General features: G+C 31.8%; 2 protein-coding genes across 2 annotated transcripts; both read left to right on the top strand.

The window, feature by feature from the left end:
* Positions 1-3,086: 3,086 nt before the first annotated feature.
* Positions 3,087-3,395, top strand: HELRODRAFT_175079 (hypothetical protein; the record flags this gene model as incomplete). Its single annotated transcript, XM_009022516.1, has 1 exon — positions 3,087-3,395. The coding sequence occupies one exon, from the start codon at positions 3,087-3,089 to the stop codon at positions 3,393-3,395; it is 309 nt and encodes a 102-aa protein (XP_009020764.1).
* Positions 3,396-12,302: 8,907 nt separating this feature from the next.
* On the top strand, positions 12,303-19,751 carry HELRODRAFT_175078 (hypothetical protein; the record flags this gene model as incomplete). The annotated part of the gene is made up of 16 exons (XM_009022515.1): positions 12,303-12,773; positions 13,448-13,843; positions 14,174-14,332; positions 14,547-14,735; positions 15,172-15,351; positions 15,829-16,035; positions 16,332-16,456; positions 16,534-16,568; positions 16,662-16,816; positions 17,316-17,591; positions 17,831-17,925; positions 18,189-18,305; positions 18,559-18,614; positions 18,908-18,951; positions 19,265-19,387; positions 19,731-19,751. The coding sequence occupies 16 exons, from the start codon at positions 12,303-12,305 to the stop codon at positions 19,749-19,751; spliced, it is 2,649 nt and encodes an 882-aa protein (XP_009020763.1).
* Positions 19,752-20,343: the final 592 nt, after the last annotated feature.

Genomic DNA, 20,343 nt, shown 5'->3' with positions numbered 1-20,343 from the left:
ACATGCATACATACATACATACATACATACATACATACATACATACATACATACATACATACATACATACATACATACAAAACATACACCTATACATTTATTTATATAAAATATAAATATGTATGCTTATGTTTGTAATATATACTGAAACTAATTTAGTAGTACAATATGATCTGCATGTATTCATAGTAATATAATTTATAGTAGTAGCAGTAGCACAATTTATAATAGTACCATAGTACCACTTGTAGTACAATTTACATGAAAACATACCAGCACAGAAAAATCTGAAACGTCACGCTCATCTTTACAAGCGTGCATGTTGACTATTCCAGGAAAATTGCGTGGTGTCATCTCTAATGCTTACGTATGTACGTACGTATGTTCTTGGGCTGTTTGTCTTTCCAGCAGTCTGTTTGCGTACGTTCGTTTGAATGGGAGTTGTATTTGTACGTGCGTATGTTTGTGTATGCGTGTGTTTGTGTGTGTATAAAATGGCTGTGTGTGTTTGTGTGTGATCATGTCTGTGTAGTAATTTATTTTATTTATTTTGATTTTGTGTCTTGAAGGTTATAAACGTTGTTCAGCTCCTAAAACTATGTCCTTGAAAAATACTTCATTGAAAGAAAAAATAATTAATGTGAATAATGATTTTGCTTACTGAAACGCATAGAATAATGTTTTAATTCTGATTTTTGTTCCATCTTATAAAAATTAATTTTGTCATTTCTATTCTTAGCATTATGATTTGTGAGTACATTGCTATAAGAGTGATGCTCATATAATTATTTGTGAACATTTATACGCAAAATAAACACACTCAAACACACACACACACACACGAAAACATACATGCGTACATATAGGCATACAATACATGAAAAATACATACACCCATACATTTATACAATAAATACATACAAACACATACTCACATTCATATATGCACAAATCACAGTTAAACTGCCCTTGTATAAAATTTCTGTTAACGCTGTATTATATTGGACGTATTGAAATTTAGAGCATTATAAATCAACATCACGTAATTTTTATAAGATGAAATGGAGGAAAATGAAAAATAATTAATATATCATATAATTATTATATTTTATTTTATTATATTATGAATATATTATCGCTGATATCATCATCAATATCACGGTTATCATTGCTATCTTCGATGTCGTTATTATAAGCATTAGGTGTTACTCCTGTCATCATTGCTTTATTGTTATTATTATTCATTCATACATTCATTTGCTTGTTCGTTCGTTCGTTCATTCATTCGTTTATTTATTTATTAATTAATTTTTTCATTCATTCATTTATTTATTCATTCATTCATTCATCAATTCAGGCCTGGAGTGGGTTGCGCTGAGCTATCAATCCCAGACAACTTGAGAAATTGTCATCATGGACATAAAATATATATACGTATATCTGTGTTCTCTGTGTGTGTGTGTTTTTGTATGTGTGTGTGTGTGTGTGCGTGTGTGCGCGCGTACGATACGACACGTTAGTGATTCTAATTCAAACGGTAACCCAAATGTAAACAAATATTCATAGTTGAGTATTTGTATTTGTTTGTGTACGTATGTATGTATGTATGTATGCGTACTTATGTATGTACGCATGTGCGTGCACGTGTGTGTATACATGGAAAAATGTGTAGCAACCGTTGTATGTTTATAAACACATATACGTTTTTATATTTGTCGGAGGGTTTCATCTTGTATATATAATTTTTTTTCAAGTTGGAACGTCCTATCGTAATATCAGAATCGTCTCACACTTGTCTTAATTCAATTCAATTTTCAATCTTTTTTAAAAAGTTTTATTTTTCAATCAAACTAACAGATACGGATATTTTAATTTAATAACAATTTTAATGAAATTAAAATAGAAAATTAAAATTAAAACAGACATTTTAATAAAATTATGATTGAGCATTATGTAGAAGAGCATGTTGGCTACCGTATATATGAGTTATTTCATGAAAACAAATTGTAAAAATTTTTATAGAAAAGAGAAATCATGCAATGAGAACGAGAAATTGCCTTGGGGTGCAATCTGCACCCCAAGGCAATTTCCATGGTTACTACATTTTTATTAATTAAACTACAGCAATCATGCTCTAGGACATTGTTAAGATACCATTTTTCTATCATTTCATGCCTTAAATTATGAAAAAAAAATTTGCGCTGATTATTACCGAAATATTTTTATTGGGGGTGCATTTTGCACCCCTAATAAACCTTACTTAACATTTCAATATAATAACAAAAAAAATTATTATTGCTAAGATATTTTGTTAATTTTCATGAAATAATATTTTAGTAACATTTGGCTATCAGTTGCACCTTTTTTTGAATGTCAGTCATTTTATTTTATTTGCATTTCATCTAACACTAGGTGACATGGCTAGTTTTTCAACAGCTGAAGCTCTTAGACTGATTATGCAGGAAGATACAGAAAGTGATGAAGGCAATGTTACCGAAGATGATGCCTGTAGTGAAGATGAAGATTATTTGCCAGGATCAGATGCTGATTCCAATACTGAAGATCATATGTCTGAGGAATCTGATAAATAGGAAGATGCCATTACATCTGATGAAGAGCCGGTAAATCAACCTTCTACAACAGTGACTAAAAGAGGTAAATGTACTGCAAGTGGAGAAAGAGGAGGTAGAGGCAGATTATGTCGTGGAAGGGACACACACGGTAGATCCGATTCAGCACAACAAACAGCTGTAGGTCAGCCTGTTGTTAATTTTAGTACAATTGTGGATAGAACATGCAGACATTGGATTACCGAACACCGACGGCAAGTTCAGGACATAATTCGGCAACAACCCGGCGACACTTTCGATAGACGTAAAAATTCAATAAAAGAAGTGTTTCAATTGTATTTATCTCAAGAGATTCAGTCTGTAGTCATTAGAAAAACAATCAGAGAAGCAGAACGATGCAATGCAAAATGGAACTCTACTTATCCAGATAAACAAAAGCGCTGGAAAGAGTTTGACTGGAACGTTTTGTTTTTTAATATGCTTGACTTAGCTGCCGTTGCTAGTTTTGTGATTTAGATGTGCAACAACCCTGATTGGAATAAATCTTCTAAAGCTATACGTCGTCGCCAATTTATCATAAGTCTCGGAGAGTCTCTTGTTGAGCCACTAATTAGGAAACATTTGGACAATTCCGTTCGGCTCAGAAAGTCAATCATGGATGCAATCCAACTTCTAGAGTTGGACCTTGGAAAAAGAAGAATCAAGATACCGACTAATGAAAAGAGGACACAAGACGTTGTCATCTGTGCCCGCGCGTATGTGACAGGAATACTCGTATGTTCTGCGAAGTGTGTTCCAGGCCCGCTTGTCCGGCACATTCTATAAACATTTCAAAAATACTTTGTGAAAGTTGTTCATAACAATCTTGTAAATTGATTATTACTTAAATTTGAAAAAAAACATCATTTGCATTTGATTTTTAACAATTTAAAATGACAATATAGTTAAAATTTTACTTATATGAAATTTGTGGAAGTCTCTTCAAGTGCAGTCTGCGCGTTTGTTGAACTCTTTATGGAAGAACGGACATCAATTGTAAATGATTTTATTCTCACTCAATTGTCGATCGTAAATTTAGTAGTTGAACTGGGAATGTAAAAACTGAACATTATGTTGCGTGTGATTTTCTTTTCCAAAGGAATGTTTAATTATTTTGAGTTCTGGCTTAAGTTGTTCTGTGTGTGTTGAATTTTTGGATTTTGTTAATGTGAGCGGTCTTCGTGACTGGGTAGAAATCTCTACTTCAGTACCATCAGAATTGTATGCAGTGTCTCATGCTTGTGTGTAAGTTCTTGTATGTGTTTGTACATATATGTTTGTATATGTTGTATCTTGTATATGTACCTTCATGTATGATTCTCATGTTATTCTTCATGTGTTTCAAAAGCATTTTTTTACAGTTTTTAGGAGCATTTTGCGTTCTAACACGTATGTTAAGCATTTTTTGTTTGCTTCACTATTTTTTTTTAAATTGAGTAAATTTTTTTATCTAGCACAATCAATTTTTTGTATCTGTAAGTTTTTTTCTGTATGTTCTTGCTTTGTCACATGCCACGTGGTGCAATAAAAAATCAAAGAACCAACACATCAATTTATATTTTTTCAACTTATTTGGATGTTGGAAAGTGAGTTTTGTTACCTACAGTTCAGTTCAGTTGGAGTTGGGTGTGCGTGTGTATGTGTGTGTGTGCGCGTGTGTGGTGTAAGTTGTTTGCTTAGCTAAACATATTGCAGTTTTCAGTTATTATTACACTTTTTTCTAATTTATTTTTATTCCAAATAATTGCGATGAGTATATTTTCCAATTAGTTTTCATACTCTTGCACGGATGAGCTGAGTAACCGCTTTCAAATCCATAATGGAGGATAATGCAGTATTTAATTGTCACGCCGATGTGCAAGTCACCAAACATCATTAATCTATTACCATTTGTATTATCTCGTTATATTATATTGCCATCAGAAGTACTAATCATAATCATGTGATGACCTATTATTAGTTTTTTGTCACTTTTTTACTTATAACATCAGAATTATTATTTTATTTCAATATTAATATTTATAATTAATGACATTTTGTATTTGATTTTAGTATAAATTTAATGAACGTCGATTGGAGGTATTTCTACCTTTTTTACATTTTGAATCAGTCTGAAAAATATAATTAAAAATGTCATTATTTTATTTTTATTGCTATAGGTATTATTACCTTAAAAATGTTTTTCTTATTATTATTATTATTAATGTGTTTTTTGTTTTTATTATTTTAACACAACTTTGAGCAATCTCTAAAAGATTGAAAATTAACTTGATCACCATATAATGCTCCTACTTTATTATTCATCTCATGGTTCACCAATCTCTCACCAAACGTGGGGAAACATATTGTCATACACACGCATACAAACATACAAACACACACACACACACACATACATCCACACATATTCACAAACCCATACATACAAACATACAAACATACACACACACACACACACCATATACACATATGCACATACAACCACACGCACATAAGCAGCATTAATACACATACACGTATACATAAGCACACCGTATATACACAAATATGCACACTCACACACACATACACGCAAATACTCACAGATACTCATACACGTACACACCCGAATGAATATATGGCCTTATAAACTCATAAATGTACACATATTGTATATAACAATAACTCGAGCAAGAAAACATACAAAAAATTGTTGAATTATTACTAAAAATAGATGAATAATAAAGAAGAGCATTAGATGGAGTCACGTGCGCAATCTACACTTTAATAGCTTAGTGAAGAAGAAAATAAATTAATCTCTGGAAGTGGAAAAAGATTTAAAAAACAAAGATTTTAAAAATATATTTTAATATTCTGACTTTGTTAACCGTTCTCAAGTATTCATTTTTAGCTAGAAAAAAATTATTTTTCTAGAAATATAAATAAAAATATTTATAATTATTCTAAGTAAATCAAAATTTTGCTTTGCTTGATGTTTTGTTCTACAACACAAAAAAGTCTGTTATGTTGATAATTTGAAAAGTTTATTCAGAAAAAATGTTGCAATAATTCTCGGCCTTACATCAAAGATGTTTAAAAATGCAAGAAATTTTTAAAAAATTTGTTAAACAATTTCATTCTTTTGATATTCTAAAAAATTAGAAAAAGAATTCTTTTCTTTAAAAAAAATCAAAGCCGTCCATCAAAAAACATGTTCATTTCTAAGAAATTAAAAAAAAATTTCCTAACGAACAAAATAAAATTTTTCCGAGAATGCTTAACCGACGCTATGAATTCAATTTCGCAGCAAGCTCCGCAAAAATACTTATAATAATTCTTTTATTTCTATTTATTACATCCAAAATGATAAAAAACCTTAGGAAAATATCAAAATTGTTTTTTCTTGTTTCAATAAATGTCTACAAAATGTAAATTTACACAAAAATCCAGTATATCATATATACCGCGTGTATTATTATTATTAGCATATATCGATATAACGAAAAATAGATAATAACCTGAAATAACGACTAATCAACCAATACAAGAGTCACGTGCATTTCTTATAAATGAATCCATCTTTAATTACCTACATAAAACTTTTCCTCCGTAGAAAGTATGGAATTACACAACTCGATCCAAATGTTGACTTGCAAGCATATGTCGTTAAATGCATTCTCGCAAAAGTCTGTACTTAGAGCCCCGAGCGGATAACCGCAATAAAAAATTAAAATCTTTGATACTTAACCCAAGTGTTATTATAGCCACATATGCACATATACGATACACATATAAGTATATACAAATTAACATACAAATATATATGTAATGTGCATACTTGTATTAGAAATTTTGTAAATTGAGAGATGTCTTCTGCTGTCTGATTATTATAATTTATTGTAAATAGATTGCCTTCTAGTGATGCTATTATTAAGACGGCCGACTTAGGTTGTCTTTTCGCGGGTGGGATGCGGTACGGATGCGAGCAGTTGCGGACGTGAACCCTGCAGATGTTGGTGGTTGCGGTTTAGAAAAATCATCTCTTCTTGGGGCTCTAGTCAGTACTCATTTTCATTAAAGTTCATAATGAGAAGGATAAAAATGTGTGGCAGCATATAACGATCAAAAAGCAACGTCATAAAAGTAAAGTATGGGATTTGAAATATAGTAGTTATTGCAAGTAGATAGGTGGGAAAGAAGTTTGTCGGGTGCTTAATGTTAACGCTTAATGTTTATTGCTTGCTTGGTGGGTGGTTCTTTGTTCTGACATTTGTGTTAATGTTTATTTGATTGTGTTTTAACTTAAAAAGTGGCTGACGAAGTTTGATTCTTTTTTGTTCTTTCGATATTTTTACTTTTGTTATGAGAGAGCCCGATCGAATCGCTGTTGAAATTGGAATATTTTCAGCACAATCGTAGGTACTTTTTAAGGCACATAATCACCAATTTTTTCATCACCGAATGCTTATGGAAAGAAAATTGTTTACACCAGTACAAAGGTAACCGTGTGTGATCGTGTCTGTGTGCGATTGTTTGCGTGGGTGTGAGTTTTAGTTTGTCTTAGTAGATAACATCTGATTTTTATGTGAAAGATCTGTGAAATATGTGCACATAAACTGCTTTTAGACTGTTGGACTGGGAGTTGTTTGTGATTGTGTGCGTTACACATGTTTTGTGTAAATGTTTGTGTCTGGGATGTGATCCGATGTGATGTTATGTAAACTTTAGCTTTCATATACATACAAAGTACACACACACACACACACACATAAATACAAGCATACAAGAATCATATTCACACATACACGCACACACATGCGTGAATGCACAAACACACATTTTTCAGTTCGTGTCAGTGGAGCCGATCACGTATAAGGGGTATTCAAATGCTAATCAGTCCCATCTATCGAATATCTATCTAATTCACATTAAAACAATCACCTATTCAAGGAACCGACAACAAAGTGCACTAATGGTTGTTTGTTCCCGTGTACGTGTGTGTTGTGTGTATGTGTTTGTGAGTCTGTTTGTGTGTGCCTGTGTGTGTGTCTGTGTACACATTGCATTGTTGAATTTTGTGTGCTTTTGTATAAATCCTTTGATTGGTTGTACACATGTGCATGTTAGATTTTGAATGTGCAATGGGTGATTGTGTGAGAAGATATATACCTATAGATATCTATGTGTTTTTATTTGTGCATGTGTGTTCATATTTTTGCTTGTGTGAGTCTACATGTGTGTGTGTGTGTGAGTGTACGAGTAGCCGTCAAAAAAATTTCTTCAACTGTTTTTGATGCTAAAACTATTTTAGCTATTTGATTCATCTGTTCTTCAGGTAAAAAAAGTTAGCGTGTGTGTGTGTTTATAAAAGCGTAACTAAGCATTCATTGACACAAATATTTGCACACACACACACACACATATATTTATATATATATATATATGTGCGTATATGTATATACGTATATGCACACAAACACACACACACATATATATATATATATATATATTTGCTCACACACACACACACATATATATATAAACTATATTAATATATATCTCCAATTGTCCCGAACATTCAATACAATGCAGTACTCATCAACTCATCAACTGTCATATGCCGAACTTAACTTATGTTATTCAAAGTATGAATGGTACGCAAGTTTATTTATAATAATTGTTATTATTGTTTATCATTATTATTACTGATTTTCATTATTTGTTATTTATTGATATATTGATTTATGCTTGCTTTCGTTTGTTTACTTCTAACATAAATGCCTTTTTTTTATTTGGTTGCTGGTCGGTGATGGCTGTGAATTTTTATTTACATTGTGTTATTGTAGTGTTATTTCTGTTGTTGTTGCTGTGAAAATTGTTTTTCATATTGTCGTCATTATTATTAATAGTAAAAGTAGTAGTATAAGTAAAGTAGGAGTAGTAGTAGTAGTAGTAGTAGTAGAAGTAGTAGTAATAGTAGTAGTAGTAGGTAGTAGTAGTAGTAGTAGCAGTAGCAGTAGTAGTACTAGTAAAAGTAGTAGTAGTAGTAGTAGTATTAGTAGTTATTATTATTTTGACAATTTTTTCTTCCTACAGAAAGAACTTCAGGCCATAATAAACCCGCACTGAACTGAACCATCGATACAATCGTCGGCAACATCATCATCGTCGTCATCGTCTTCATCATCAAAACTGATGTGATCTTAGTCATCATATTTCATCATCAACATAGTAAATACTTCGTTACTCATTACTACTTCTAATACTGACTTTTTACTACTACTGGCGTTTATATACCAAACAACACATAAAGCAACATTACAATGTATCAGCGAAAGTGTGTTTAAGAACACAAAGCATTCATTCATTCATTTATTTATTTATTAGTCCAATCAATCATTCATTCGTTCATTCGTTTCTTCGATCGCTAGTTCACTCATTCCTTCTTTCATTCATTCATTCAACTCGACGATGTTCATAGTGACGCTGCTTGGTTCCAATTATTTTGAATAAATATTGGTGAAAATAATGTTTGAAATCATTTATACGAGGTGAGGTTTAGTGAGGATTGGTATTTACACAATCAAACGCAACGTTTTGTAACATTTTATTAATTAAATAATAATAATAATATAATAGTAAAATAATAATAATAAACTTTTTATTTTAGTGTTGTAGGTTTACTGACAGACTAATCAACCTTAGTTGTCTTTATTTTCTAACTTTATAATTATTAATAATAATTTAACTAATTTGTTTTGTAATTAAATCAAACATATAAACGAAGTTTATCCCATGTCTAAGAGTTGAATTATTCGGTATTTTTTCTATGAAGATGAAGAAAAAACGAAAATTATCTTCGGTTAGTTATTAATGATTATTAAATTATGTAATTAATTACTTAATTTAGACCCATTTTTATGTTATTTAAAAAGTTATATATTTGTGATTTAGATAAATTTTTATTGAATTTTACAGCATTGTATCATGCGTATAATTAGATACATCATATTATCAAATCTCTTTAGTCAATAGTTTTTATTAATAATTAACATTATTCACTATCACATTTAATCATATTAGACGCTTATAGGCGTATGCTTAAGTTTTTATCAAACTATGAGGTCCCAGAAACCACACACACACGCACACACCACACGCACACACATACACACAAACACGCGCGCACGCACATACACACACACGCACACACCATCTACTGTCATAGAATATCATTTTACTTCCAATCTAATTTTTCATTTTATAGGCATTGCACATACAAACACATGTGTGAAAGTATGTTAATTTGTTATTGTATTATTTCTTCATGTTATATTATATTATATATAAGTGTGTTTGTGTGTGTGTGTGCGTGCGTGTGTGTGTGTGTGTGTATTTGTACCAGTAGTAAAAGTTACTGCTTTATGGTAACAGCTGTTACATAAAAAGTTACAGATAAAAAATTTACTTTTTATACTTTTTCATCGCGGCGAGCAATCAAGTTCTTTGTTTACACGTATGTTAGGTTTAGAGCTCTGCATCTATTATGCTATTGAAGACTTCTCTTTTGAACACACACACACATATGTACAAGATCACACTACATAAATTATATAAGTCTGAATGATTGGACAACAATTTACACTTTGTGTGTGTGTGTGTGTTAGGGTATGTATGTGTGTGTGTGTGATATGTAGGTGTCTTTATAGTTTTACTCAATTATTTATCAGCATTGATGAAATGAGAGTATGTTATGTATCATATCATTTTCACGACGATAATGATGATGATAATAATGATAACGATGATGATAATGATAACAATGATGATGATGATGATAACAATGGTAATGAATGCAATTAAGATTAAGATGATGGTGACGTTTTAAAACAATATTAACTCCTCTTCAGAATTGAAATGTGTTGTATAGAAACTATTGTGTTGTGGATATTATTGAGGTGTATTTTCTTATTAGTATACTATTCAATTACTATTACTATTATTATTATTATTATTATTATTATTATTATTATTATTATTATTATTATTATTACTATTATTATTAACTGGTGGCCTCAACATAAAATCGTTGAAACAGCACGCCGAGATGTTACGTCTAAAACTCCGTGGTTATCTCAAATTAAATAGTAATGAAGAAATGAGATCATTGTGGAGTGAATCTCACAACAATTATGGAAAGATTGACAACCTGATCCTGGGAAATGTTGAATTAAAACCAGCAATGAATGCTCTAAAACAGAAGCATTATGAAACGAACTTTAATCATCTCTCGCTGCTGCAATGCCAAGGTACCCTTGTGAAATCAATAAAAGAGTACATCAATAGCTCCGAGATAACGCGATGGTCCAGGTCGACAGTAAAGCTATCAGAGGTCCTCTATAAATTCACCAGAAAATACCTTATTCAACAGCTACCAACAAACGCCAACCTCTTCAGATGGGGCAAAACTACAAATGCATCATGTTTGCTCTGCAATGCAACACAAACGAACAAACACGTCATGTCAAACTGTGGCTCATCATCTGCATTGAGCAGATACTTAGATCGTCACAACAAAATTTTAAAAATAATTATCGATAATTTCATGGTAGACGCGAGGCCGGGTGTCGAGATTTTTGCGGATTTGAAAGGGGAAAAGATACGACCAATAACAGACTTGTTCAGATCACTCCGTCCTGACATTGCTGTCCGCAACAAAGACACGATCAAGATACTTGAACTGACTGTCTGCCATGAAACTAACTTCATAAAATCAAAACAATTTAAAATGAATAAATATATTGGTAATTTGAAAGATAATATTATTGATGACTTTAAGCATTGCAATATTTTAATTAATACCTTTGAAATATCGCCAATTGGCTTTTACAATCCTTTTAATATATCTTTAATTGATATAACTTGGACCGATTATTTTAGATTTAGCTTGATTAACAGTGTAATTTCGTCATCATATGCTCTGTACTGTGATAGAAACAATGAGTGAAGTTTTTTATACTATTTATCATCATGGTATTTACTTATTTTCATAAGATGACGAGCAATGATGACTATCCGTATTACTCTAACACTTTATCTTTATTTTATTTTATTTTATTCATCTAACTGTATATTTAACAATATTCAATTTTATTTTATTGTCAATATTTTGATTTTACTTATGCTCTGTCTTTGGAAAATAAAAGAGTTCACATTATTATTATTATTACTATTATCCTAATTTGACAAAGCCAGATTTCTCTAGAGTTTCTCCAAAATGAGTTTTTTGAAGCAAAATGGCAGACAAACACTCGGCGTCATTTTTTCTCACGTAAATAACATCGTCAATAATTATAGTATGTCTTATTATCGAATTATATTTTCAATTCTATTTCATATAATTCTCTTACCTATTTTTCAGAAGTTCCAGCAACAACAGCTCACTCAACAACACACACACACACACACACATCTAAATTAACATCAGCAACTGACGCCTGTCTAATGTACTGACTGTAAAACATAGAGAGTGAAAAAACAACAACAAAAAAAATGAAACATTTAAAACAACAATTACATTAACATTAACAATAACAACAACAACAACATAAACAATAATAACAACATCAACAATAACAACAATAACAACGACAACAATCACATCAACATTAACAACATCAGTAGCGCCAGCAGTAACAACAACAAACATAAAAAATGTATGGAGGAGATGATTGTCAGCCTCTCATGAAGCACTCCAATGACGTTTCATTCAGTTCTCAACGTGACGTCAGTCATACTTTGCGTTGCAAATGTCATAACAAGAATAAAATAATCCCTACTCTTAACAACGTTAATGACAAAATCACTAGCAGTCTAAATATCCATGCTAACATCAATGCTTTTGATGGTAGCATCCTAAATAACGTATTTTCTTATGAGACGGCATCGTCAACAATATCAGCAGATTCTCGCAGATATGTTGCTGATTCAAATAGTACGGATAATGGAGTCATCAAATTTAGTAGCTATAACAACAATAATGCCGACTGTTATAACATTCACTCGTTACACAACATTAAAAACAACAACAACAACAACATAGACAACATATACAGCACAAACAACAACAACAACCATTGCAACAACATCATTTGTTTCTGTAAGGAAGGTGATGAGGATGACGACGTTGGCCGCCATGGCTACGTGACGTCATCAACAACTTCCTTTTCCCCATTTTGTAAGTGTGGACGTGTTGTGTTTATTGTTATAATTGAAATTTTCTTGAGTCGTTATTGCTGCAAAGCATACTGCTACATAAAAACTTTTGAATTTTCAAAATTTTCACAGTTATACAAATAAACTCTGGATCGTCGTCGCCATCACTGACGTCATCATCGACGTCATCATCAACAACATTGGAATCATCCAGATGGTTTTCAAATTGTAGCTCAGCCACTCATTCGAAAGCCGCAAGCAAATTTTGCTGCTGCGACCATCCACGCCATCAGCGCTGTAGTCATCATCGTCGTCATACTCAACAACAACTATCTAATAATAATAATAATAATAATAATAATAATAACAAAAAGATACTGCTGTTTGATGTCGTTGCCACTGCTGTTGCTATTATTTTTATTTCTCTTTTTATTGCTGGCTGCTGTTTCGTTTTGAAGAATTCGAAAAGTAATTTATCTCACGTTAGCATCATTATTATTTTTCCATTGGTAGCAATATTATTTTATACTTCAATTTTCATTTGTCTAATGACTTTTCTTACAATGGTTATATTTTCCTATAATTTTAAAATTAATGTTAAACGTTTCAAAGTATTTTTTCATATTTTTCAATTTTAACTTCAGTCTACAACGCCATCAACAACGAAGTTAAGAACAGCAACACTATCATTAACAACATCAAAAACTTCGACACCTGACCTCATTCCAAAAACTACAACAACGTCACCACAGTACAAAGTAGCAATGCAATCCCCGAGTCCAGCAGACGATGATGCTGATGCACTGTGTGGTGATCTCTACCGATACGTCTGCGGCAATTTGCAGGAAGGAATAATGAATGAAAAAGTTGAAAATGATAGTTTGAAGAGTGAAAAATTTAAAGTTAAAAACATGAAAAATGATGAAAAGAATAGTAAAAAAATAAATAAAGATAAGGAAATGATGGATCGCAAGGATTATGCAAAGGAATGGGAACGTATCTTTCCGCTGTCAACTCAAATTATGGATCAGTTGGAAAAAGTTATTATGTGGCGTTGAATTATTAACATTTTTTTCTCTCGAATAAACATTCGTTACAAGCATAATTCGATTTAAATGCGCAAACACACGCTCTACACACACACGCACACTAACAAGCACACACACACGCAAATACACACATACACACGTGCACGCACAAACAAACTCATGTTCAAAAACAAACAACAATTTAATTCAAATGCTTTGTCATTCGCGCATACATTCAAAAAACTTCCTTGAATTCAAGTTAAAGCAAAAAAACATTAAAAAAATATATAATATAAATAAACAAAAGCAAACACAAATAAATTGAGATAAAAAAAATGAAAGCTCTTAGAAAACGACCTGGCCCTTGAAAAGTTGGACGTAGCCGCTATAAACAAGGCTTCCAAACACTACAGGACATGTGTTGCTTCGTTTGAAGCTGCTCACATGGTTGTCGACGATGGCGGTACATCAAGAAAAACTGTCTGGAAGTATTTCGCTGAGGTATGTGATACCGCTGTTGCTGTTGTTCTGGTTATTATTATTGTTGTTGTGTTGTTGTTATGTTGTTGTTGTTATTGTTGTGGTTGTTGTGTTGGGGTTGTTGTTAATGTTTTAATGTTGTTGGATGCCATGTTAACGTTGATTTTTATTAATAATGTTATTGTTGATTTTGCAATTTCAAAATTGACAATTCTTCATCTTAAATATAATTTAGTTTTTCAGAAATGCTACACCACCATCGTCCTTCACCTCCGAGCCGAACAGCACCAGCAGTTTCAACCGTGGAAACGAAAAATCATTCGACCTGGAAAATTACTTGGGGATTTCCCACTCTATCGATGTTTTTCCGTTCGTCAAATTGGGTGATGGATATGATGAAGAATTGAAACGGAACATCTTGTCGGTGAGTCACGTGACGCGGTGCGCTGACGTGTATGCTGTTCCACAATTTCGCAAAACTATTTAATTGTCGTAAATTCAGCGTTGTTATTTGTTAGCAATTTTTTCGTTGACTAAAATAAATAAATATAAATATAAACAAATAGTGGGCTTAAACCTAAGTTATATATGCCCATATCAAAATAGCATTAAAAGACAACAAAAAGCAATCAAACAACAATGTCAACTTATGATCATAGAGAAAATCTTTGTTGGCCATATATAAGTCACAATTCTTCTTGGAATAAAATTAGCTATCTTTTATACTCGTATAAGTTTTTAGAACAAAATTATTTTAGTCATGGTTAATCATGTATGATTATAATAATTTTATCATCAATATTTAACTTTTGTATACGCTTCAACATCAAATAATATTTCGTAAAAATTCTTAAAATTAGTTAGATGTCGGCGACCTATCATACAAAGGTCCCAAAAGTTTCCTCCTGTCGCAGTACAGCCGCACTAACAAGAGACGTTACATAGATGGGATGAGAGAGATTGCTTTGAGGATGGGTGGCAATCACCTCGGCAGAAAATGGATGGATAAACTTTGGGATACGGAAGTGAAACTTTTTAAAGTTAGGTTTTTCAATCAGTGGTTTCAACTTTATAACACCAATTTTTAAAAAAATAACAATTTTAAATATTTCTGCTATAAAAACAAAAAAAACATCAAATCGGTAATCTAACAATTTTAGATTAATTTCATGATTCGTTTATGTTTTGAGCGTTATAAAATTAAACATTACAAAATGCTTATACATCGTTCACTTTGTTTGTGTGTGAGTGTTTTGATCATTGAAAAGTGCTAAAGTTAAAAACATGGCAGCAGTTTGTGCATCTTCGCCACATACTTTAAATAACTTCTTACTTCAAAGTAATTGTTCACCCAGTTAGCACCCAACATTGTAAACTAAAACAGAAACAACGCGATTCATGCCAGTGTAAAATATCAAACTGTATTAAACAAACGGGAGATATAAAACCAATGTTGAAGTGAAATGTCAACAAATTGTTAGATAAACATTAAATGAAGTACCTCTCTCTTTTCACAGATGTCCATTGTCAGTTCGGAAGATACAAACATCAACAGTAATATAAACAACAACAACAACATCAACAACAACAACAACAATAACATCAACAACATAAAAGACACTAATGTAATAAATGATAAACGCATCATCGTTAACACGAACATCAATGACGACGACGACGTTTTAACGAGTGTTGAAAATATTCAAAAACTTTTTAAAAATACGGTTAGCTGTTATGGTTCTCTTGTCATATTTTACATTTCCGAATATAAATAGAAAATGTGCACACATAAGAAGGAGAGAAAGAGAGAGAGAGAGAGAGAGAGAGAAAGAGAAAGAGAAATAAAGAAAGAGAAGAAGGGAGAGAAAGAGAGAGAGAGAGAGTTATAACACAGAAATGAAAGATAAGAAAGGAATACTTCCATGTAAATTATCGAATTAACAACCACAAAATATTTCAAATGTTCACTTTACGTAATTAAAATTCATAATAAAGAACAAAATTGTATTACATAAATTAGTTGGATATACGAAAGTTGATACGGGCGTGTCTTGGCTGTAACGTTACCGACAGAACACTTATACGCGTCAAAAATGTCAAGTACATCAAGTCACTGACTGAACTCCTTTCTTCGTTAACAGTCTCGTTAGTGTTTTTTTGTTTGCACTCACTCATCATCCACAAACATTACGTCTAACTAACTTTTTTATGTATACATTCAGGACCAAAGTTGACCTCATTACGTTACTTACTTACCGTAAGTTATCGTCATTTGTTCCTCTATCATCATCAGCAGCATATTCCTTATCATTGCCATCGTCGTCGTCGCCATCTTTATCGTTGTCGTCAGCATCGTCGTCATCTTCCAATCCAATCCAACTACCAAGAAGACCTACGCTGAATAAGAAACACCACTGTCTGTCATCAACTCTCCAGATATATAAGTTTGCTGTTGGCTGTGCGTTTGCTTTGGAAAAGAGTTTGGCGATTGAAGACGAGTTTTCAGTTAGTTTCAGGAGGCAATCTCGCATTTTCTGTTATTTTTTTTGTCAACGTTATTTACATCCTGTCGTATTGTCATTATTAATTGTCACGCTTGTTCTAAATGACATTTAATTAGATCCAACACAGGGGTGGGCAAACTACGACCCGCGAAACTGTGCCAAAAAAGATCGTCAGCCAGACATTATGACCAAAAAGGAACCACAAATCTTAAAAAAATTCTCTCCCGAGTTCAAAAAATTTGGTATTTAAATACATGTCCGGCCCTCCAAAGATAAATTAGTTCTCAATGCGGGCCTCACAGCAAAAAGCTTGCCCACTCCTGATGTAACATAAATAGTGAAAAGGTTTTGTCAAAATAACACCCTAATCATCATTTATTTGTTATTAAGAACGTTTATTATCAATTTTGTTGTGTTATTATTATTATTATTGCCAACATCGTTATCAATTTTCATTAAAAAATAACATTTCAATCGAAACTACCAACACGAACAAACAGGTGGCCAGCCTCTTCAATATCATTAAGAAAACACTACTCAGTGAATTTCTGCTACCAGCTAACAACAACAACGCAACAACTAACAATAACAACGCAACCACCAACAACAACAACAACATATATAACGATACCACCGCTACTTTTAACATCAGCAACAGTTACATGCAAAAAATAAAGACAGCTACGATGAAAAAGAAGATTGAAACCTTGAAATTCAAAATTATTTCTACCCTTTCCAATCAGGATATTATTTTTCTGGATCAATTGTATTCTAAGGTTAAGACAAAGTTAAAAGCATTAGTCCTCCGTGCCATAAAGACTGCACCATCCACACCACACAACGCGCATACACATTATGCATGCACGCACAAGCACGGCATCATACGAGTGTGGTGGTTATTGAGTTTCGAACAGACAGTATTCGAGCGATGCCATCGCGTAATAGCAGCAAAAGAAGACATGGCACTTTTACTGATTGAGCTAACTCGGTGACCATACCGTTTTTATATTTTCAGATAGAGGTGAGTGATTGGACGTTTCAAGATGTCGTCATAAACAACATTGAGATGAGAAAATCTGAACTGGAAAATAAAGCGCACCAAAAATTCGAGTATGTACTTACGTACCTACCATATAATTTTAATGACAAATTATTCGTTATAATGATGTTATAAATTTTTTTTTCAAGAATTCAGTCATTGACTAACAACTTCAAACTAATTAAATTGATAATAAAATTTAGTAGTAACCTCGCAATATCTTGTCCATAGTCCATAAAAGCACTCACGCACATATAGTTACACGCACATATACACTCACGCACACACACATACACACATAGTTTCACACTCACGCACACACACACACGCACAGTTGGAACGTTGCCCCATACGAAACAAGGCCGGTCTACAACGTGCTGAACAACGAGATATCCATTCCTATCGCTCTTCTTCAAGATGAGTTCAGACAACCTGGGCACCTTGAATTCGGGTGGCTGGGATTCATTTATTTATAAATCAACATTTAAATTTTTCGTTTATTAACATTATAAAAATGAAAATAATCCTTTTTTATATTAAACAGAAAAATTAATGATATTCTTAATAAAATTTGTAATCCTTTTATTTGAACTTATCAAAATTAATTCAAGGTTAACATTACGTACGATCATATTTAAAAAAATTCAAGTTTGATAATTTATTCTTTTTTTAAATTTATTTGACGCAACATCATCATACCACAGTTCGTTTGGACATACGCTGGTTCAAACCGCCATCAGAAATCTGTTGAACGTAAATGGTGGGTTCGAGATTTGTCCCAATTTTGGTTTATTTGAAACAAATAATTTTGTTTTTTTTTCTATTTCTTAGTTATTAATTTATTAAAATATAAAAACTTGACTTATACATAAAAATCATTTTACGAAAAGTTTTCAATTTAGGTACTTCCAGACTGAAGCGTCAAAATTATTTATTTCCGAAAAGATTTTTTTAATCTAAGAATTAATTAATTACTTAATTTTTTAATATAAATACATTAAATTAATTTTTTTTGTTTATTAAATGAAATATTTTCCAAACAAACCATCTCAGATGAAGCTCCACATATTAGCAAGAAAACGACCATGCTAGACAAGGTATATAAGTTTGTATATAATAGAGTATAAATGAATTTTAGCCATTTTCTAAACAAGTTGATTAATTTTAATTAATAGAATAACTAGTTTATTAGTTAGTTAATTTATTTCTTAATTATTTTACTTACTTTTATAATATATCACATTAATAAATGAGAATAGCAACTATACATGAGATTCAACATTATTATTGCCCTCATCATCACACAATCACCATTCAATCGTCATCATTATTACTTCATCTTCATCGTCGTTATCACTTCAACACCAGCATCATCTTCATCATCACTTCATCACCATGGTATCACAACAGGAATCAAGCATAATTCATCTCGCCCTACAAATAGCATTGGAGTCCAATAAAAAATGGATCGCCTTACACAAGCTGAACGGTAACCAACCCACGTGGAAGCAATTTTACCTCAAGTTTATGCAGGTTGGTACTGCTACTGCTGCTGAATTAGTTGTTTATATACATTATTAATCAATCAATCAATTAATCAATCATTCATTCAATCAATTAATCAGTCAATTAATCAATCAATCAATCAATCACGCAATCAATCAATCAATCGAACGATCAATCAATCAAACAAACGGTCAATCAATCAACCTAAAAATTTTCTAAAAATATTTTTAAGTGCGGTTCAACAAATTTCATCAAACATTTTAGACTAATTAAGTTTTTAAAAGTAACTTGAAGTTTGTGAAAAATTGAACTATAGTAGGAAAAGTTTTAATACAATTCCGGTAAAAAAGACCAAATCAAACAAAGGCAGGTATGCTTAGCGATTGTTTAACTGAGGCTATTAAACAACGAAACTTTTAAAAATAATTACCCAATTACACATGTTTTTATTTCATAAGAAAAATTTTCATTGTTTCAATTGCTATTTTTAGCAATAATAATTTAATTGAATATTTATAATAATAATTTTAATAAGTTATCTGCCTAACTTGGTTGAGTTTTCGTCCAAAGGTGTATTGTGGAGACAGGCGGGGCCAATCACGTTTAAAGCACGTAAGGGACCAGCAAGAACTCATTATAAGGTCCTGATTTGGTTTTCTTTTCAATCAAAATTTGTTAATTTGACTTTTACTTTATTATTATTTTAATAGTTTTGTTTATTTTAATAACTTTAAATATTTTTTTCTTAAATTAATCTGATTTTTAATAATTTTTAGACTGGGTGGAATCTTAAAAGCGAATGATGAATTTTCAAATACGTTCAACTGTGGGTGAGAGGTATCATCATCATCATCATCATCATAAAAGTCGTCATCATCAGTACCATCATCATCATCATTTTCTTCATCATTATCCAAACCAGCATCGTCATTGTTTTCACCATCATCATCATCATCTTCATCAACATGGTTATAATCATTAAC

The sequence above is a fragment of the Helobdella robusta genome (genome assembly GCF_000326865.2).
Source record: "Helobdella robusta unplaced genomic scaffold HELROscaffold_32, whole genome shotgun sequence".
Lineage (NCBI taxonomy): Eukaryota > Metazoa > Annelida > Clitellata > Rhynchobdellida > Glossiphoniidae > Helobdella > Helobdella robusta.
This window is presented reverse-complemented; position numbering and strand designations above follow the sequence as displayed.